Source organism: Coturnix japonica, chromosome 3 (genome assembly GCF_054131305.1).
Source record: "Coturnix japonica strain WE chromosome 3, WE-NBRP24, whole genome shotgun sequence".
Taxonomy (NCBI): Eukaryota; Metazoa; Chordata; class Aves; order Galliformes; family Phasianidae; genus Coturnix; species Coturnix japonica.
The window spans coordinates 19,274,585-19,297,195 of NC_140665.1; the positions used below are offsets into that span (position 1 = coordinate 19,274,585).

General features: G+C 41.5%; 1 protein-coding gene across 1 annotated transcript in view; it reads right to left on the reverse strand.

Annotated features, from left to right (window-relative positions):
- The window catches only part of USH2A (usherin), a 342,112-nt gene that overhangs the window by 3,933 nt on the left and 315,568 nt on the right, over positions 1-22,611 (reverse strand). The window contains exons 62-70 of the mRNA XM_085542932.1: positions 21,432-21,659; positions 19,025-20,541; positions 17,720-18,041; positions 7,005-7,214; positions 5,124-5,362; positions 4,315-4,532; positions 3,290-3,466; positions 2,100-2,183; positions 621-865 (exon numbers count right to left, since the gene is read on the reverse strand). Coding sequence (XP_085399058.1) covers positions 621-865; positions 2,100-2,183; positions 3,290-3,466; positions 4,315-4,532; positions 5,124-5,362; positions 7,005-7,214; positions 17,720-18,041; positions 19,025-20,541; positions 21,432-21,659 — 3,240 coding nt within the window. The remainder of the gene's footprint in view (positions 1-620; positions 866-2,099; positions 2,184-3,289; positions 3,467-4,314; positions 4,533-5,123; positions 5,363-7,004; positions 7,215-17,719; positions 18,042-19,024; positions 20,542-21,431; positions 21,660-22,611) is intronic.

Consider the following 22,611-nt stretch of genomic DNA (forward strand, 5'->3'; position numbering starts at 1 on the left):
GCTTTACATGCACAGACACACATACATTTTGTTAAGGTTCTTAGCTTGTCTCTAGTTGCACTCACTCTCCCCAGACCTTCCTGGCAGCTTGTCCTGTAGCTGATAACTAGAAAGAAACAGCCCATCCCTAAGCTCTGTTTTTGCAAGAGCATCTCATATTTACCTGACAAAAAACTGTCAACTTGATCCTGGCTAACCTTTCACAACAGACGGTTGGGACCATGTGACATGCTCCTCTAAGACGCACATTTTGTTACCATTTCTCAGGATAGGAAGGCCTTTTCAGCTCTATTGCAGAAGCCATCTAACATCAGGTGCCATCAATGGCTCTGGATTTTCTGTGACTACAGATGAACTGTTTTTCTTAAAGCATCAGCAGCATTTCAGGTCCAGAAATGTCAGGACCCACAGATCAGTTGCCACAGCAATCTTTTTGGACTGAGTGCCTTCATCCTGGCTCTCTGTGCCTTAACAGGCACACCAGACAGTCTTTCTCCTACACTGAACAGTATTCAGCTGGGAAATAGGAGTGTGAAGTAGTCAAAGGACAAAGGAAATTGTGAAGGGCAGACAGAAGTATGAGACAATGGATATGAGTAATCGTGTTTCACCCAACCTACCGGATGAGTTTCACCTGTTGAATACACACTCATTGGCGATGTTCTTTTCTGGAGTGGAACTAACGGAGGTCTGTCTCGTGCATAGGGTTGCTTGTGCACTTTCCTTTGAAGAATTAAGGAGAGAAGAATAGCCAAGAGGATCAAACCTAGAAGTACCATCAGGACTGCAAACCACAGCTCATTGTAGAATTTTACACTTTTAGACTCTGCTTTGTCCTTCTCTCCAGGTGTTGTCAAGATCAGACCTGTAAAAATCAAGAGGGATTTAGGGGAGAAAGGGAATGTTATTTCAGAAAGTCACTTAACAATATGCTATCCCTTTCGCCTCTAATAAATTAGGCAAGAATTTAAGTCATTTTGTCGTCATGTGCTTATTTGCACTTATGTTCAAGGTGGCATAATGGTTCAATATGCTGGCGGGCTATAATAAAAAGCTTACTACCCTCAAGAGACCCTGCTTAAAGTTCTGGTATTGCTGCTCAGGCTGGAAATCACCACTGCATCAGCAGCTCTTGAGAAAAGAGGCAGTGGAGGTAGAATGTGAGGGGGGAGGAAAAATAAAAGGTTCTCCAAGTAACCTTGAAGAGTGAAAATTACTCCAGTAATTTCAGAGAGGTGCGGACAGAGGACATTCTCTACACCACAGTGCCTGTAGCAGCATGCCTACACAGTTTAAATGAGTGGGAGAAAGACTGAACAAAAATGAATGATAAATTAATATAAAAGAAAACAACATGAAACACCTTATTCCTCCTCCCCCCGCCTGTTAGAAAAAACAGCCACATGGCTCTGCTTTTGCACAAGACAAGCATCAGAAATCTCTGTGACAGAATTCAGAATTGCCTGGTTATTTGCAATCCTACATGCGTATCAAGGCTCTTTGCTAAGGAATTTCCATCACCTTCACATCCAAGTCTCCACTGCAAGATGCCTGTGGTGCTGATCCAATTTGTAGTAGATGCAGGGTACAACCAGCAGTCAAAAGAACAAATGAAGGTGATGGATATGGGAATACTTCATAATGCTTTTACTATAGCCTTGCCTGAAATTTTGCAAGACGATAGTTGAGAGCATGAAGAGCTATATTAGGGAACTACAGTATAAAGAGAGATTGCAAAGACAAGGGCGATCTATTTTAAGAAGCCAAACAAAATGCTAACTCACAATAAATTAATTAAAAGCAATGTCAGTTAGGAAGAGTTTGAGCTTAGCTTTCTGTCCTAGAAAACAAAGTTAAAAGGAAACTCAAACATTTTAGTTGTAGGTATCTACTAGTGGACAACAACTGAAGTAGGATTAGATTACACAAAACCCGTTACCTTCACAAAACAGGCAAAGGAACTATAAAGCAGGGGTCCTGAGAAAACTCATGGTATGATCCCTCAGTTAGATTCCACTCTTTCTAGCATGCACTGCATATCAGATTTTTACCACAAACACACAATCAGCAGGAGTAAGGTAACTTCTTCATGTAATTACCAAGTCCATCGGCAGCACTGTACTTGATGACTGGTGTCATGGCGCTCCCTTCATCGGTGATGCACGTCACTTGAAATAAAAAAGCTGAGCAAAAAGGAGAAATCAGAATTCTGTAGGTGCTGCTTTTTCACCATTATCCAACAGTAGAGAACGAAGCAAGCACAGCACATCAGCAAACACATGCTACTTGAGTTAAAAATTAGAGCCTCATAATCCCTTATGCGTGAGTATTCAACTCCTAAACCATTAAGTGTGGCAGAACATGTGGTATGGCATCACTATGACGCTATAAATTACACTGCCCTTTCAACACTCAGTTCTCCCTTTTTCAGTTGTGTGTAACTGGCAATTTTCAATTTATTCTATCACTGTGCCCCAAACTCCTTGGGCCATTTGTTCACAGCTGATAGAAACTTGTTAAGAAAAGTCTGAGATATTGCATCATAGCAGTATCCAGGAAAGTAAAAAGTAAATGACAAAAAAAGCCTCTTTAACACACAAAGAAAAACCTCTTAAAAACAGAACCTTTCTTTTTTGTTTTCATTTTTCCTCTGTTGACATGATTAGTTTTTGTTTTGAATTTTGCAAGCTTCTGCAAGAGAAACTGCACTTCAAAACAAGGCCAATTCCAAAAGCTATTGATTTAGTCATATATATATATGTATATATATATACACATGAAGATCAAGTTCAACCACAGCCTACCCATAGTACCCTATATATATATATTATATATATAATATAATATTATTATATTTATATTTGTGAAGTTTATTTCCATGCTTTTTTTTTTTTTTTTTTTTTTTTTTTTTTTTTTTCCTAGAGCACAGCCTTAAAGTACAGGAGCTCTGGGATTTAGTAAAGCTCAGCCCTCACAACAAACCAAAGCAGGCTCATCCAGTCTGGTAAAATGGTTATTGGTTCCAAGAATTTTTGTTTCAAGCATCTGCTTGGATACAGTTCAATGAGTTTGGCTATAGCATTCAGCAAGTATTTAGAGGGAAATCACTGCTTGCCAGAGCTGCTGCATGGTTTGTTTCTCCATTCAGGAAGAAAAGCAGTAAAAGCTGTGCTCTTAGTGAGAGACTTCCAGGGAGACACATTCCTCAGATTTAGCAATAATATTAACACTATTAATTGAGCTCAACAGTCTTTTTAAAGGAAGAAAGACATAGGAAATTGAAACTGACTTTTGTCAGATGTCCTTGGCAAATACAACTCTGTGTCAAAGCCACTGTAGATACGCTGCCCACTCTCAGTTAACGCATACTCCTTCAGGCGTCCGTTCAGTACGAAAGTGCGACTCCAGTCTATATGGATGGTAGATAAATTGCTAACAACTGAGAATGGAGCCATGTACCGAGGTGCTGCAAAAGGAGAAAAGCTCATTTCAAGGCAACAGACATGGCAGAATTACACAGCAGAGAGAAATAATAGGCTCTGAATGATTCAAGCTCATTCACACATTTTAGCTGTCTCATACTCAATTGTATGAGTAAATAGATAGATGGAGAAAGGAGAAAGTTGTAGTAGCAAGCCAGCCCCTACACTGGGAAAGCAATCATTGCTGCAGAGACTAGCTTCAGGGCAGATAGGACTGCATTGGGTAAGGGACCTAAAGAAAAAGACCAACCAAAAAGCTCTTTTTAGGGCTTTATTTGTCCAAAAGCACTGTGCTGGTGCCAGGGGCCCAGCAGCTTGTGGTCAAAACCTTTTGCACATTTTATTTCCATACATACTACCTGTAGGGAAAAGCAGGTAAAAGCAATGGCAGACAACCAGTTCTAAATCACCCAAAAAAGAGTGATGGTCACAATCCAGTCAAAGAAAGAAAGATTTGCATCCTAAGGCTGCCGCGAGCCCCCTGGCCCCACTGAACCACAGCAGAAGCTGCAGCCCAGTGCTGGACACCCTCACTTTGCAGTTGATTTTGGTTTCAAGTTTTTGGTAGTTTTTTTTTTTGTTTGTTTTTTGGTTTTTGGTTTTTTTTTTTCAGGGTAGACACATGAATTTAAAGTAGTGCCTTGTTGTGGCTGATTAGTGATAAACTCTTCACTATCAGCAAGGATCCAGACACTCAGATGAAACCTGTGGAAAACTTTAATGAACCTGGAAGAAGTGTGGCATGAGTTAAGGCAGTACGCTTATTCTTGAAGAAAATCAACAGATCTCTACCCCATGCAGCAGAAGCAGAAATTTCTGATCTCATACTCACGCTCCTTTTCTGTAGTGAAGCCAACCCACTCTGAGGCGCTGCTCCCCACGGAGTTGTAAGACACAACTCGCAGGTTGTAGGTTGTGTAAGGCTCAAGGTTGGATACGTTGGCACTCTGTCCATTTCCTGTATACTTCACCTCAGTTGGGCCAGGGCTGCAAGCCTTCACAGCTGGCTGCAGGTTCAGAGGACAAGCCATGTACACATGGAGCTCATAGCTGAGAAGAAAGTAAATATTTAGATTCATTAAGAGCTTTTATAACACAACATGACTGTTTCATCCCAGCCAACCATTTCATCTTGATTGCTCTATGTCTGGCCATCAGACAGGATACTGAACCTCATGCTAGTTTTTCTCTTGGAGACTTTGGCTCCAGCTGTAGGATATCTGTAAGAACTGTGGTTGTCAGTCATGCTCACAATGAAATTATTGGTGCCTTAATAGGCATCAACACTTCTGCACATCAGCTAGCCTTACTAACTACAAGATACAGCTGCCTCTTGCAGACAATTGATCTCACCACTCTCACTGTGCAACCACAGCTGTTAGATAATGACCTCCACTCCCAGCATCCTTGCCGCCTTCATCAATCTCTATATCCTGCTCATGAGAAATGCAACTGGTTCACCTAAACACCTCTTGGATGCTATTTAGGCCACATGAGATATCATCACCAACACCAGGAAGAATGAACACGGCTGTTCCAACCATCCAGAGCTCTCAGTCACATGATCACAATTTACATCCAGGAAGGTTGCTCTGCCACCACTCCTAAATAGCTGAAATTTGGCTGGGTTGCAGCTCCCACCTGGTGACGATGCCATTAGGTGACTGAGGGGCGCTCCACTGGAAAGAGGCGTTCCTGGAGGTCACGGCACGGATCTGTGGGGGTGGTTGCTCAGAGGGGGGAGCTGGTTGTGTGGTCATTTGGGCCGTGGGTCCTTTGCTACAACAGTTGAAACAGGTGCAGGCCTCCACACCAATGGAGTACGTGGTAAATGGTTTTAGCCCATGTATTGTCTGCTGGGTGGCAGTCCCTTCTGACAGCTGCAAAAAATTAAGGGGAAACTTGTCATAGGTTCAAGCACCACAAGTACTAAATAAGAGTTATCAGGATGAATTAACTCCAGAACACCATGGGCACAAGGTTCTGCATGTCCTTTAAGCCTGACATTAATGCAGCTGCTGTGCACTGGGACCTCTGCAGTCACTTTCCTCCCATTATAAAGTTAAAGGGCACTGTTAGAAAGAAAAGACCACACCATCAGTGGCCTCAGAGACCTCTTGAGTTGATCTGTATATCAACTTGTACATGTCATTCTCAGGGACAGAGAAACTGCAAACTTTTAGGGAGAAACACTGGGCAAAAAGGAATTGAAAATAAATGAATAGGAAGGAATGAGTGAAGCAAGAAAATAAAAGTGTTTGGTATTGCCTAATGCCAGTGCTAGAGATCAGACAGCAGCATGGCAGGTGTGATGGGATGGAGACGGAAGACCATACAGACAACAGGGAGATGAGCTAGCTGCATCAGACATGGACATGGCCAATTGCACTGGGATGTATAAATACATGGAGAAATGAATGTGTAATGTGCGATCAGCACATTAATCTAATGAAACTCTGCAGGTTTCCTAGCTTAGCTGAGTCCAGTCACACTGGGACACCTAATGGATTCAGTCTCAAAGGAAAAATCACAGCTGCATCTCACTCCCACAAAAGCATCATCTGCCTTGCTGCAGTCTCCTCACATTTGTTGAGCCTTCTTGTACAAATATACAAGAAACAGTATCAGTCTGATACCATAAACATCTATGTAAGCCTACTCTTTCTTGCTTCCCATGTGCCCACCCTAGAAAATGGAAACCCACAAGCCAGACAGTTAAAACTGAGGAAAAATTTGAGGATCACATGGAACCCTCCACATTCTGGATTATGGGCATCTTTGTCATAGCAATGTCCAAGCTAGAGATGAAAATGACTCTGCATTTGAGGCTTGGAACCCTCCACAGCACAGACAAAAGGAGGCATTGCCTAGAGATTCACTGAGATTTGATTGAATAGCTAAGATCCACACCAATGATCTCACCACTAAGAACTTCTTTTAAGGTGATCTAGATTGAGAGACACTTAACTTTTTACTTGCACTATTCTTCAGTACTTTGCCATGCAATACATCTTACCAGCAAGAAAGATTTTAAAGGTAACTCAGCATTTTCTTTGGAGCTTCAAACCTGTCAGCTATCCAAAGCACAAAACCACTTCCTGATTAAGATTTGGTAGGACCAACATTTGAACCGTTGTTTCTTAATCTCATGCCAGGTATACACATACCAAAGAACCTCCTCTGCCTCCTATAGGCTGGAGTGAAACACAGGGGCTGTCTCAAAGTATTTCATTTGGTTGGTTAGCCATCACCAAAATAATACTGTGGATTCTCATCACGTTGTCACAGCATATTTCCAAGTCAGAAAGGTTTGATTGCTGTATAGATAATTCCTCGAGGAGCACATTTAGCTGAGTGAAAGTGTAGGACCCGCTTTGGCCAGAAGAGAGCGTTGCAGAGCAGGCAACAAAGGGAGAGCAGGAGAGGAAGGAAATTTGCAACCAGCACAGTAAGAACAAAACTGCTAATGCTAGAAAACAAAAGTTAAAATGGAAGTGCACAAATAATTTTGACAACACTTACCACCACCTCAGTCCCTTGAGTATCATTAGAAAACAGCCTGTAGATACTGACCACCCCGTTTGGCTTAAGAGGAGGGCTGATGTTCACTATGGCCACTGTGGATGCCACTGTGTGGAAGAGGGGAGCTGCCAGGCCCTCGGGAGGAGCAGGGCCTGTCCGGCAGCGTGTCCAGCCGCTCGGTGTCCGGCCCGCCGAGTTCACTGACCACACCTTTAGCATACAGAAACAGACTGTCAGTGAAGGACTCAAGCCCACAAAAGCTCCACAGCTCTCTGAGATGCTGCTGCAGCTTTAATTCTGCTAAGACACAGTATAACAGCACCTGTGTTCAAATGTCCCTTGTCTGCACTGATCCTGTGACTTCCTAACAACAAAAAAGAACTACATTGAGAAGTAGATTTCTTGTCTCAGGAAGTGTGTATTCATGTAGCTTGTACTTACCTGAATTCCCACCACTGTCTTTGTTGCGCCACGCAAAGAGGATCAACACTGATAACTTTTTCAAACCAATGTGAACAAAAACACTGACACCCAGTCCTTCTATTTGTCTCCTTTCTGCACACTTCCTTCACGTGTGCGAGCAGCCCCAGTGAGTTCCGCCTGCCACTGTCTGACATCTAATTATGTTCACCTTGACTGAATTGCACAAGACAAATTCCAGTTACTCTTATAAACTCGACATTTTAATAGGGACATATCTCTTAAAAATATTTCTGTAGCAATCATTCAGCAACATTTTCAGTAACCCATAATATAAACAAAACCCACTGAAAAGTATGGTTAAATCAGCATCTCCCATTTGCTTCCACAGCAACATTCACTTTACTGCTTGAGCACAGAGGCAACTGTTTCAACCCCAAGATTCCAAAATTTAGCAGCTTGAAGGAGGCCTGATTAAAACCCACATGTCTCTGTGAACTACACCTACTGGTTTTGTCAGCTTCCCAAAACCAGAGTGATCTGCAGACTACATAAAACTCAGCACTTATTAAACACAGTCTTCAACAAATCTGCATGAAAATTAAATTTTGCTTTCATCAAGGAGTGAATAAACATATGGAAGGATGTATAATCTTATTTATCAAAAACTATTTGTATAATTAAACACGAATATCATAAAAGGTTGCCTTAGGTCGTCATTTGCATGAGTAAGTAATTTGTAGAATGTCAGGTACAATAGACAGAATAGATGGATGCGTGAGTGTGTAGGGTTAAATTAGGCTCAATATTAGCCAACCACAGAGTGATCAATCAGAATGATAGATCTAAATGGCAATACAAGAGGACTGTCTGAGAGATTTTTAGTGTAAGTATTCCTTAGTAAGCTTTCATGCCGAGCAATTCTAACAACAGTAAAACATGTTCTTATGTGATCTACTCCAGGCAGAAGTTGTGGAGAAATGGCTGGTGGGACTGTGCCTTAAGAAAAAAAAAAAAAAAAGAGGTTTAAAAATTAGAGTTCTTCAAGACTGACCCTGGCATCTTACCAGCTGGCAATATTAAGTTCCAAGACCACAGAACACTTCACAAGGGGCCCAGGGACGGAAAAGGGCCAAAAACTACCTCAGAGGCTTTGAAGACTATGGTTCTGCCAACTACAAAACTGGAGTTACTGCCTTATTCCTTCAGAAACATATAATATCATCCAGTGAAACACTGTGTAAGTGTAGATGACGCCCTATGATAAAAGCTCTGCCAGGATACTTTCATTTTCAGTGAAATCAGTAATATATCTCTGTTGTGAACTTTTCATAAGTCAAACTCTGTTCACTTTACTGCAGTAGGTCAAACCCTCTATCTCAGTTAAGTCCCTGCTGCTACAAAGATTTGCCCACAGTAGCTCATTTCAAGAAGCATATTTCTTTGTGGAGAGAAAAAGACACATTCAGAAAAAGGAGTTCTGAGCATGCCACTTGCCTCAACTCAACACTGACCTTAGTTCAAAAGCTCTGGTTACACACTGGGCTGTGGTCTTAATGAGCATAGAATGTGGCACCATTGGGCCTGAGCTGCAGAACCAGCTTCCACACTAAAACTGATGGGAGAGAGGATTCCTCCCTAGCACAGCAATCAGGTCTCCCTTAGGAAATTAGGAGAAGAGAGGGATGCAGCACAGCTGGGGTGCACACACCTCACTGAGAGCTGTCGGGAGGCATTTTCTTCCATCCCTCCAGTATCATAGGTGCCTAAGCCATATCTTTCAGAAAAGAAGCCTTATTTTTGATGGACACCATCTAAGGATAAGGGAAAAGAGAATGCTGATCCCCTTTCACATGACATCTGGGTGGCTGAAGGCCTCTTCCCAGAGGGCAGCAATTTCACTTCAATCCTACGCTCCAACAGAGGCAGTCAGTCTCACTGTCTTCCAGAGGGGAAGTGCCCAAGTGCACAACCCATCTCTGTGTGCAGTGTGCCGCCCCCAAGGCTGTTCTACTTCGCACAAACGTAACAAAACCAAGATCAACTGGGCAGAGCAAAGGCAAGTGCAAACAGACACTGTTTCCCAGCCAGGTCCTTCTCCAGGGAGGGATCTTAAGCCCATCCTCTGAGCAGCACATTCCACTGCAAAAAGAGGTCAAGATCCATCAGGGCCTGACTAACAGTCATGGTGTCAGAATGTCAGTGAGGGAAACTTAGCAACTCGGCCACGCCAAGACATATTTCCAGTAGAATATCTTCAGCTATGCAAAACTCACATCAGCTTTGGAAAACACTGTGAGAGCTCAACAGGACTTCAGTGGATCTAAAATCTGGATTTACACTGACATAATCCTGACTCCCTCGACTCCTTCTGCTTAATCATCTGTAAAAGAATGGATAACTATAATTTTTTTTCCCTATGAGAATCATCATTCAAGTAAACTCTGGCCTGTGTTTGGAGATCCAGAGTTGTAATTGCACAGAAATGGCTGCTCATATTTGGCCATTTCAATTCATGAAGACATCAGACAGCAAGGCAACAGAAGACACAATGAGAAGCACCTGCTAAAATCAGAGGTTTGATTTGGTCACGGCTCCTCAGAAAGTCACCACAAAAAGGGCATGGATAACTGACAGCCTGGCTAAGCTGAAATTCCACAGTTTAGACTTCTGTAATAAGTTTTATTTTGGCACACACAAAAAAAGTCTCTGTATGACATGACATACTCAGCATGGAAAATATTTATAGCATCCACATAGAAATGTAAACAGCTTAATAGGCATCGTCATCATCATTTGCTGTTCATAATAGCAGAAGACTCTAAAAGCTGCCTCAGAGCACAGAGCTCATGTAGGCAGGAACGTACTGAATGACAAAACAGACAGCAGAAAGATATCAAACACTTCTTATAACCTGACTTTTTGAATATACTGCTTCCAAAAGCATTAACTATGACATCATGGTGCATAGCTCTGCACGCTGCCAAAAGATATATGGTTTTTAATGACTACTTTCCCTCCACAAAAGCATGAGACATTTTTTAAACTGCTTCATAAATTTGTTGGCCTCCAGCCCACATTGAATTATGAGGTGGAACCAGAGAGGAGGAAACTTATCTGGAGCCGGCAGATCTAGAATACTAGAGAACTCCACCTACAGGTAACTAAGCTTGTTTCTTTAATCAACAGTGACCCTGAATGGATCTCAGCTCCTAGATGAGACTGGTGTTCAGGCATTGCTCAAAATGACCGTAGGACAACCTCAGGGCTCATGGCCCAGCAAGAAGGGGCAAGAGGTAGGAGAACAGGAAGGAAAGTGCTGAGAAATTGGCCACAGCCTGAGTGCAGTGAGCACTTGTTGCTATTCAGATTTACTGAGCTTGAACTCTCCCCATACATGGCAATAAAATCATAATGGCTCAAAGATGGAGATGCTGTGAGTAGGACCTCTGGGCAACACAGGGTCATGTGCTGTAACACTCTTGAAGGCCCAGGTTCACCTGGGCAAGCTGTGTTTTGAACCAAAAAAGTAATTTTTCTTTTAATCAAATGGAGATCATATGTACCTCATACAGGAGGGAATGGAGGGAAGCAGCATCAGAAGACAACCAGTCACAGACCAGGCAAGCACTAAGCTTCTGTGTGATGAAAAGGGACAGTGAAGAAGCTACCAAAATAAAGTGCACAGATTCAACACTCTCAGATGACAAATACAGTCTGTGATTAAGGCAGAAAAAAATACATTGTGTTACCAAAAATTCCCCCATAGATTAAAATGATCTTCTGGTCATGACTCCAGTCACACAAAAAGCATAACCACAAGCTGATTGAGCAGAGGTCTGGCAGAGGATGTCATGTGTGCAGTAATGCCTGCCAGCTCACACGACTCGCATTTCACACCTGGCCTCAGCAGTGTGACAGATACTTCCACTGTAAACACAGAGGCCAACCAGGAAACTCCCACTGCTCCTGCAAAGCAAGCATGAGAAACTCTCAGAGGTCCTGTTCTCCTTCACTTCTGCTGAAGTATAGCAAGGACGCTGCAGGCAGAAGAGTGGATTGTCTGGTGATAGCTTGTCTGTCTGGAGGCAGAAGTCTTGAGCTTCTGCTGAATTCCTAGGGCTGAGAGAGCCAACACCCTCTGCTTTGCAGAGACCAGGTGACAGTCACCCTTCTCCAACAACTCACTGCTGATCAGCACTGACTACTAGCTCCCACCAAGCCCTACAGGTACCATGCATCAGACAATGCTGAAGTTAACACACTTCTGAGAGGGGCAAGACCTCAGCTCTCTGCTCAAAGGGAATCCAAGGACTTAACACAACTGATTGCTGGTCCTTCCAAGAAGGATTCAGCGGTAGCACCACTCTGCACATGTCAGGAGAGATGAGCAGTAGCAGAGACTAACTGATATGACTTCTGTATCTACAATTGATTCCTGGAGGTCCAAACACACTTTGTGACTGTTTTCTTCACCAAGACCTGCTCACTTATAGCCCTGTGATTACACAGACACAGAGTTTTCCCAGCTAGCAAGATGTTTTAGAGGTATAAAAGATATGATGTCATTAAGTTTCAGAAACACAGTGCCAGATTTTTAGTTGTGTTTGAACAGCATTCCACAAGAAAACTGAAATCTATAATCTTGACTAATTAAATAAAATTAGAGGAAACCAAGGAAACTCTCTGCCACCATCATTTGCAGCACTCTTCACAAATCCTTCCCCTCATCAGACCTGGCCGACGTGCCGTCTAGGTAATTTGGGATTCCTAATGCACTGTCAGCATAACTCAGAGCACAAACCCTGTCTACAGAAACCTAGTATTCAGTATTAAAATAACATATTCATTCTGGGCACTGCAGTGTTGGGAAAGTATAAGTATAAAGTTTCAAGAGTGGTTGCAATCTAGTAGGAATAGAACAAAGACAATGGAAAGAAAGGAATCACATCCACTCATGATCAGTGGCACAGAGATTAGTAAACAAAAGTGTGTTTTCTGATTGCCCATCCTGAAATCTATTCTCTTACCTATTTAGCACTCAGTCAGCATACTTAGGGAGGCCATAAACATATAATGGGATAGACTGTAGGTCCAGGCTTCTAGCACTTCTGTAATTTGAACCTCTTAACACTGCTATTCATCTTCACTATTCAAATCTCTATACGTAATAAAAGTACTAAACCCATTCTAGGGAGGTGAAAGAGAAAGACAAAGATTACAGGCAAACAGCTTGGGACTTGCATAAAATTTCCATATTCTAGAGGATGCTCGTTTCATATAACATAGTATAACACCCGTAATTAATGAGAGATGTAAACAAGTTTAACTCTAAAAGGTAGAAAATTAAATAATTTGTTTCCTATGGGTATATAATGAGATAGTTACCACATTCCCATGAGAGAGATAAGCAGATATTAAAAGGTCTTTCCAATACCTGTAATAGCTAAGGGCAACAGCTAATTCAATAGATTCGATCAAAATCACCACTTCTTTCTCCGCTTCTGATTTATTACTTTGGCTGTAGTTAGCCATCACTCATTTTAGTTTGCTTTTCAGCAGTCATAAATTATGCCTCATAAATAAAAAGATACAATCAAGGAAATCATATCAAGTCATCTACTGCCCTGGAATATATTTTCCCGTAGTACTCACACTAATGTGTTTTTAAAGGATAGCTCGCCATGTTTTTGAACATATCAGAATAGCAATGTACTGGGAAAAGTCCTACAAGAGAGGTATCATAACTGTCAGTAGTTTGTTTGTTTCCTTCCAGAACAACAGTCCAATATTTTGTTAAATGAATACAAATCAAGGTTTGTTTCATCAGTACATTGTTAACACACTTAAATTTAGAACAGTGTTGGGAACAGAAATGTGGTGCCAGAAGAGGGACTTTATAAAAGAAATTGCATTGTTTTAAGTAGTACTTCTCCCTATTGCATGCCCTGCTGTACCAGGACAAAGGAAGCATCTAGTTCAGCAAAAGGGTACTTAGAGTAGGTATCACCTTTATAACATTGAAAGAATATAGTTGTGCTTGCTTTACTTTTCAGATTTTCTCTTACAAGAAAACCCTTTTTCAAACAAAGAGGGAATAGCAGGGAGTGCAAGGAGGAAGCGTCTTTGATTTTGCCACTGCTTTGTGGTGTATCTTTCAGTGTGACAAGCAGAAACAGTGAATTAAAACGAAGAAAAGAAGCCAAAAGATGAAGGATATTATCAATCACTGGTTATTCAGTGAACCTGCTTCACCCCATTCTAAGCTGTAAAAGTCACTTAGTTGTTTGTCAGTAACTAAGCAGCACAAACTGGAGCTTAGCTGATGGATGGGCTGGTAACCAAGTGCTGTTCTCATTATCTCTGATAGTGACCAAGAGGACTGACATTTTGTGTGCTCTATGCAGTTGGTCCTGCCATAATCTTCATGACTTCTCACTCATTTTTCTGTAACACTCCAACGTCAGAAATACAATTTGTTTTCTCTTTAATAGTTTCTAAGAGTCCAAGATGGAGTGCCCCAAATCTATTTCTCCTGGCATACCTCAGGATCTTCCCTTGGCCTTTCACTTCACAGAAATATTTGGACTGAAAGAAACACACTACTTAAGGAAGAAGAATACTGTGAATAGAATAATTGAGGCTAATAAATCGAACGAAACAGAGAGAGAGAGAGTCCCCGAAAACTGAGAGGCCTACTGTAAACTCTAGGCGACATGGCTGGAATGCTTTCCACTCTCCGAGAGTCCGAAAGAGAAAGAGGACTCCAGCCTGGGAACAAGATTTTATAGCGTCCTGGTCCCGTGACTCATCCCTGACCATGATGTTCTCTGGGATACGTAGTCTTCTTCTGTGAACTGCACATTCAATAAAAGTATCCATGCTTTACATGATGTTATGATGTAGAGTACTGATAGCAAAATTACAAAACCATGACACCTTCACTTGTGCTCCCACAGCTGACTCATCGCTTGCCTCAGATGGTTAATCAGAGGTTCAGGCTGTCATCAATAGTTTCCCTTACAAAGCCTCACCTCAGATCCTAAGAAGCTATCAGGGTTCATTGAACTACACCTCTATAGCTCCAAAAATGCTGAAGAGGGTCCCATCACAGTGCTGTGTTTTTATCTGCATTGTGCTAGAGGAAATTCAGTTGCATTTAAAGTTTTATGTCCAGCAAATAAACCTCAAATGCAGAGACAGCAGAATCAATATTCAGTTTAAGTGAAATATAAATCTGGGTTTCATCAGCATAATAGCAAAAGCCAAGCCCTATACTTATGAATAACTTGTCTCACAGACAAGATATAAATTGTCAACAATGGAGGAGCTTACAATAGATCCCAGGGGACAGCTGCAAGTGACACAAGGAGAAGACAAACATGTACATGCAAAAACCTCTCACAGTGAAATAAATGGCCATCAGTGGAGAGGAAAAAAAAAAAAAAACCCCACAACAAAAACAACACAAAAAACTTCCCAAAAAAACAGGTTACAGAAATGATTTAGAGATCCAGTCAATAACTCATCCCAGTTACGGAGCAGAACCAAGATAAAAAAAGACAAGTCTTGAATATGGCATGGTAGACCAAAGGAATCCGCTTTGCTACCCATCATCAACTGATCATTAAATTCACTAGCTCAAGCAAATCTCTGTGCTGTGCTATCAACTTCTCCCCCCCAAAACAGCTTCTGAATGTGGTAATTGCAAGTTGGTGCAACTGCAAATATCACACAGTCTCCAGCCCAGACAAAGAATATGTTTTTCTTCAGCTAAGAAAGGAGTAGTAATCAGGGCATGGATTTGCTACAACTCTTTTCTCTCTACCAAACTCCATCTGCACTTGCATTTGCATTCTTCACAGATCTTGACCAAAATAGCATGGAGATCTGGTCTAGCAATAGTTCAATTTTAAAGAAACTAAAGCAAATGGAAAATTCACAGTATTGAGAACCTACAGAAGAGCCCTGCACAGTGAGAAAGAAATTAAAGAAATTTCTTTATTAAAGAAATACAAATATTATATTTGTATACAGGGGGACCCACTACAAAAATATTTAACTCTAAACTTTGCTGTTTCTTGAAAAGAAATTAATAGCTTTGGTCACAAAACCAGTCGGCCCTTAAATGGGGTCCAAGAGAGGTGCAGCCAGACTCCAGTCCTTCCAGTCAGACAGCTGAACTGCCTTCACTTGTGCTCTCAGGGCTGGCCCAGTTCTTGCCTCAGGTGATCTATCAGTGGTTCAGGCCGTGACTCAACAGTTTCCATACAGTTTGTAAATCTCAAGTAGTGAAGACAGATTCTGTGAATACTGTAGTAAGTATATTTTTCTAGTAGCATCCCAGGCTCTTTTTTCAATAGTTTAATAATTGCCCATTCAGAATCCTTTTCTTATCCAAGTTTTAGCTGCTAAAAGTGATTTATGAAGAAAGCCACTGAGTTCTTCATTCTAGGCCCTGGGACTGACATACAAGAAGCAATGGTCACAGGCTGAAACAACAGAGTTAGGCACAAAGGGAAATAAGAGATATGTAAGCAGTCATTGGAACAGACAGGTTGTACAGTCTCCATCCTTGGAGAATGAGGGATGGAGAACTTGGTCCTGAATGAAATTGGACACTGAGCAGCCTGCTCTGAATAGATCTGCTTCAAGCAGGAAGTTAGACTAGATGACCTCTGGATGTCTCTTCCGTGCTACATGACATTGTGAGTCTTTGACATGTGTATGTATCAGCTCAATAGATTCTACTGCTAATGTGATAAAGAAACATTTTAGATTTAATTCTGCATGGCTTCTGGTTACCAAAAAGAATACGACAGTAGAAGTGAAGAACAGAAAGCAAAGAACCTGATCTGTGAAGAGCACTGCCATCAAATCTCCATCAGGTTGACACCAAAGTGGAAAGAACCAGTCAATATGATCAAGAGCAGTCAAAAGATCCCAGAGAAGTTTTTCCAGAGGGGTTCATCAAGGACAAATGTGAAGTCTTGCACCTTAGGTATTAATAAACCCTTGCAGCACTACAGGGTAGACACTGACCAGCTATGGAACAGTTCAGCTGGAAAGAACCAGGGGGATCTTAGTAGATAGGAAGTCAAACATGAGCCAGCAATGTACCCTGGCAGCAAAAACAGGCAACTGCATCTTGAGCTATTTAACAGGACTGTAGCCAGACAATTAAGGGAAGTGATTACATGCCTTCATTTAGCGTTTGTCCTGTTTAGGTCCCAAGAAAGATTGATGAATTGGAGTGAGTTCAGCAAAGGGCCACCAAGGTAATCAGGGGATTGAAGAACTTGGCATGTGAGGACACCATGGGGACAGTCAAGCAGTGGCACAGACTGCCCAAAGATGTTGCTCATTTCCCCAGATTTCCAAGGTGCAAAAGAAATATGCCCTAAATAACCTCATCTGACCTCTCAACTGACAGTACTTTGAGCAGGAAGCTGGACTGAATGAGAGCCATTCCAACCTAAATTACTTTGTCATCCTGTAAAGCAAATGAACATTTTAAAGAAAGATTGCCACTATTCTGTGGGAGCTCAAGATGTGTATTGCACTGTGTTTCATGCTTATTGAAACAAATCCATGTTTGAGCAAATTTTATTTGATTTTATTTTAGGATAAAAGTTGTAAATACTTCTGAGAATTGCCAAACTCATCCAGGACACTCCATATGTAGAATTATTGTGTATTGATTCAGGAGTGAGGCTTATTGCTATCCTGTTGGCAGATAAATAAGAGTGTATGTTGAAAGGCATCTTTATACAAAAAAACCTTAACCTGCTACAAAACTATGACTTTATGGACAACGGATTTAAGGCTGTTTCTAGTGAAGTTCTAAACTCCACTAACTTATCTAAACACTTGGAAGGAATGTCAGGTGCTTAGAAACAGCAAATGTCTCAGTTGAATGGGATAAAGCCAAGATATGTGTACACAACTTGACCTTAGTTTCCAGGGCTCTGCTGACAGTCAGTGATGGCAGTACCTACTCCACAGCTGAATTCCTATTGTAAATTCATAAGAAAAACAACAGTAAAAGGCCCACATGCATGAGAAGTAGCAGCCATCAACAATAACCTCACAAAATCTGCTTGTGATCCTACTGTTCTACCATGTAATTTGTTGAGAAAACGCTCCCAGTTCCTCTTGACATAAGCTACTTTATGATCTCAAAGTAAAAAATAATTCCAAAATGACTAAGGGAGGAAGGAAAATGAAAGAAAAACCTAATGAAATGCCTTTTCAGCACTAAAATATCACACTGTTTACATAACATTAGATCCCACCTGATATTCATATTCTGTGTAAGGCAACAACTGGTCATCTCTGAAGGACGTTGAAGAGCCATTGTAAACAAGTATGAGGTCTAAATTTATGAGGGCTTGTGTCATCCGTCTTCTGTAAAGTTCATAGTGTAAAATCTTCCCATTTGGCTGCTGTGGGCCAGTCCACAGAACAGAAGACACTGTCTGGAAGCCCCTGGCTGTGGTCTGTATCTCTGTGAGAGGGGGAGGCTGTCCTGCTGGTGGTGCTTCCAGCGTCTGGACAGATGCCCATTCACTGGAGGCACAGCCCAGCTCTGTGCAAGCTTGGAGCTGTACCTCATACCTTGGAAAACATAAGCAGGAAAAAAGTGGTTAATACATCTGAATCAAACACACATTTCGGGGGGAAAGGCCTTAATTTTTTTTTTATTTTTATTTTTTTTGTCTTTGGCATTTTTGAAAAAGTAAACAATTTATATCAATGTATAGACTACACGTGGGAATTCATAAAGCAGATGACAGAAGAACACTTCCATCCAGGTTTCACATTTTTTGTTTTCAAGCAGGGTTCTTATCTCCATGAGCCAAGTCATCAAAATTGTTTTCATTTTGATTACATGAATCAAAATGATGATTTATTGTACAAGATGATGTGTATATCATTTCAGAGCTGAGTCATCATGAGCTTCACTCTATTACTCTTCTCTCCTTGGATTTAGATTAGTTATATGTAAATAGTAGACAGACTTACTTATCAACCATGTAACACACACAAATTATGCCTACACAAATATATATGAAAAGGTCGCGTAAATAATCAAGAATTAGCAAAGCAGACATTACTTCAGTATCAAGTGTGTTTTTTCTGCAGCTGACTCCTATATAAACGCAAGTAGCTCTTTTTCAATTCAAAGGACTAAGAACACTCCTGGTGTGACTCTACTGATGCTCAGCTGTGCTGCAAATGGACTAGCTAATAAATTTTCCGTTTCCCCATCTTAACTTTGTTAGCTACAGCCCTATTTTTCCTTTCATGTAGACATCTTCCAAAAGATATACCACAGTGCAGGTTCTGGAGCCCATAGCAGAGTACTGACTGAACCACCCTGTGTATCAGTTATAACCCAGGTAAACCCTATGCACTTCATCAAGATGATACTTGTCTGGTGTTACTATAAATTAAAATATCTTAGCTTTATCATGTGCCTTTTAAGAACTAAAACTCACAGGTGTGACCAGCTGTTCAAAACAGAGAGCTAACCTGTCTCCCAGCCTACTGATTCAATTTGCAGCATTCATTTAACAAACAGAATCTACCAGACTTACCAACTATAGGGTTGTAGACCTGCCACTATGAAAGAACGTCTCACAAAGGAACTACGAGATGAATCAAAGTCGATGGTTTTCTTTCCTGTTTCAGCAGGCTTGTGGATAGAGATTGTATAATTTTTAATGTCACCATTTACTTTGATAGGAGGATCCCAGGCCACCAAAATCTCCTTTGAGGACCAGGCTTGCAACCTAGGAGGCAACATACCAGAAGGAGCAGAGGGGTTGGTTTTTATCTGAGCTGATGGGCTGGTCACGCTCCCTTGACTGTTATTTGCAGTGACAGTGTAGCTGTACTCCATGCCTGGTGTTAAGGTGAAATCAAGGTAGCGAGTTTCCTGACCTGAGTAAACAAGAACATCACCCCTCCTCAGCTCATAGCTTGTGATTTTACCATTGGGTTTAGCTGGACTTTTCCATGTGATCTCAATTGACTCTGAGCCCATGACAAGCAGCCTGGGAGCTTCCATATTTAATGGTGGAGCCTCCATGGTCATCACTGACTGGACTGTGCTAGATGTGCAGCCCCCAGCAGTACAGGCAACCAATTCAAAATCATAATGTGTGTAAGGCTGCAGATTAGAAATCAACATTTGTAAGTTTTTGCCAGGATAATACTCTTCATTGTTTAATTTCAAAATGTACTTAGTTATATCTCCATTTTGTATTTGGGGAGGTGCCCAGGATGCATTAACCTGAGTGGAACTGACAGCCTGCAGAGATGGTGGATCCACTAATGCAGGAGCTGCTTCCAATGTTCGTATTGCAGCTGGTTCACTGGTAGAGCAGCCTCCCATTGTACAGGCAACTATTGCATAACTGTACGTTGAATAGGGTAGTAAGTCTTCATCTGTGTAGTTGAAGGTAGCAGCATCAAAGCTGAAAGGATAGAGAACATCATTTTTTAGCAGCCTGTATGACTGAAGAATACCATTGGGCTGTGCCGGCGCATCCCAGGAGACGAGCACCTTGCGAGGGTTAACTGATTCTAAGGATAACCTAGGGGCAGAGAGACCTTTTGGGGCAGTTTGACTGGTCATGGCTGCTGTCCAAGAGCTGTCAGTGTAGCCCGCTGCATTCCAGGTGCGTATTTTGTATTCATACCTTGTCCATGGCTGCAAACCTTTATCATTATATACAAATGTATTACTTTCAGTGTTATATTCTGTGAAAACAATTTTCTCATCTTCCATTGTTGCTCTGTACCCTGCAGCATTTTCTTTTGTGCATCTGTGAATAACTTCATAACGAATTATTCTTCCATTTGGATTAATTGGCTCCAACCAGCTCAGTTCAATGTTGGTAGCATTCACTGCCTGGATTACAGGTGCCATCTGAGACACTGGAGGTGCTTCATCTGTTCGAATGGGCTGGGGTGGAGAACGAGTGCAGCCTGCTGCATTACAAGCTTCCAGTAGTAGGGTATAGAGCGTGTAGGGCTCAAGGCGCCTAAAGAGGAACTGGCGAGATAAACCACTGTACTCCAGGTTGCCATCACTGAAAATGTTGTAGGTCTGGGGAAAAAGGTAAAAAAAAAAAAAAAAAAAAAAAAAAAGACCGAGAGGGAAAGAAGAAGTCAGGATTAAAGAACAGAAATCTATAAATCAGAATATTGTAAAATTATTGTTTGTAAACAAGATATAGATGAGATGCCTTAATCGTTGCAACAGAGTGAGGACTATCAACCAACCATCCAGTAGCTGACTTCCTTGATAGAAACCATCACCAAAAAGGTCATTGATACAAAAGTAACATTTTGATCCAATTTTCATGATTTTTTTTTTTCATTTGGTTTGTAGCAATAAATCACCTAGTGACACTTTTCATTATGTTTGTTATCAAGTTTTATATGAAGCCTCTTGAAGATTACCACAAAGCTTCCTGCAGACTAACTCTAAATAAAACTATTTAAGAAAAAAAACAAACCCGAACTCCCCCTCCCTCCCTCTCTCCTTTTGGGTAACTGATCTACAATCATTAGAAACCACTGTGTGAACAGAAGGCACAAATTTCAGAACAATATTCCATCCAACCTAGATTTTCTAGAAGTGCATCTTGGCAATTTTCAGAGTAAGGGGCTAAAGCTATTTAAGACAATGAGCTTTCCTGCATAGCTTTCTGTCCATTAAATTAATAGTTTGGTTCACTGTAAATGAACTTTTGTGGTTGGGGCTAGGAATGTTAATTCTCATTTGAATACAACCACAAGCCATGAGTGCACTCTTAGTGCCTTGTGCTTACATAGGACTTCTGTCTTATTTTAAAGTATAATGCATTTGATTGAGTCTTTTCCAGCAAAAAAATAAAAAATAAAAATAAATAGATAAATATAAAAATAAAAAACTGATATTCATTGCTTATCTTTTCTTATTATTTGATCAAGCAAAATGTTAACAGAGATTACCTTAATTATGCCATTGGGTTCGGATGGCTCTGACCATTTCAGCAACAGAGCCCTGCCGTTTTCCTTCTTTTCCACAGTGAAGTTGCTCAGGCCACTGGGCGAAGCTTCCAATGTGCGCACAGATGTCCAGGGGCTTGAAACCTGTCCGGCATTGTTTACAGCTACAACATGGACATGATATGTTGTGAAAGGTTTCAATCCAAATAAATGAGCTTGATGCTTTCCTCCCTGAAGCAAGAATACAGATGTTTGAGTTAGTTAAAAAAGTAATCAGCATCTGTGGTTTATGTCACTTGGAAAATGAGGTCTCAGCTCTGGGTCTCTTCTGACTGCTTTGCAGAATACCCCAGCTGGTTACCAGGATTTTTCTGTGGATTTCAATGGCTGAATCTTGGAAAGAAACTGTTAAGATTTATTAAAAATATGAGTCAATATGGTGGAGTCTTTGGAGCTGATTTCTGGGTATTCCTGAGTAATGCTAACCATCTTCCTTTGTCCTATATCTACCTGCGTAAAAAGATGTTGGCGTTTCCAAGAGTACAGTCTCCTTTCCTTACTGAAAAGAAAATGCTTAAAAGTGGGATGAGAAAAATGAAGGGAGAGGTGGAAAGAATAAACTGGTTTTTGTATTTCTACTCTGTCAGGACATCTCTTGAAGCCAAGCAGAGGCCAAGGCTGGCTAGAAGGTATGTGGCTGTGCAGGGTACGGGGCCAAGCCTGTCTGGAATGGCTGGGGCTCACCTGCTGCCATGCGAGGGGCCTGCCAAGCAGGAGGGCCTGCCAAGCAGAAGGGCTGTGTGGATGAATGCGGACAGGCAGGCTATAGTGGACAGGAGGGACCACTGCACTGGCACTGCAACTTGCCCCAAACAGCAGCTAACCCAGCAGGAAGGCAGCACAGCGCAGCTTTGCTTCCAGCAGGCATGGAATGTAAGGTGCCTAACAAAGAAGGGGAGCAGCATGTTTCACTGCGAGACCTCTTCAGATGTGTCTCATCAGGGAGGAAAGGGGATCTGCTGATCACCCATGTATTGAACTCGATTCTTAGCAGTGCTTTTGCATTTGTTCTACCAATACAAAGAATGGGAGCACAAGAATTCAGCCTCCTCCACTTCTCCGTGTGGCAGAAAGCTGCAGTCAATTTTCCTCCTTCCATAAGTTGTATTAAGTTGTTAAATGC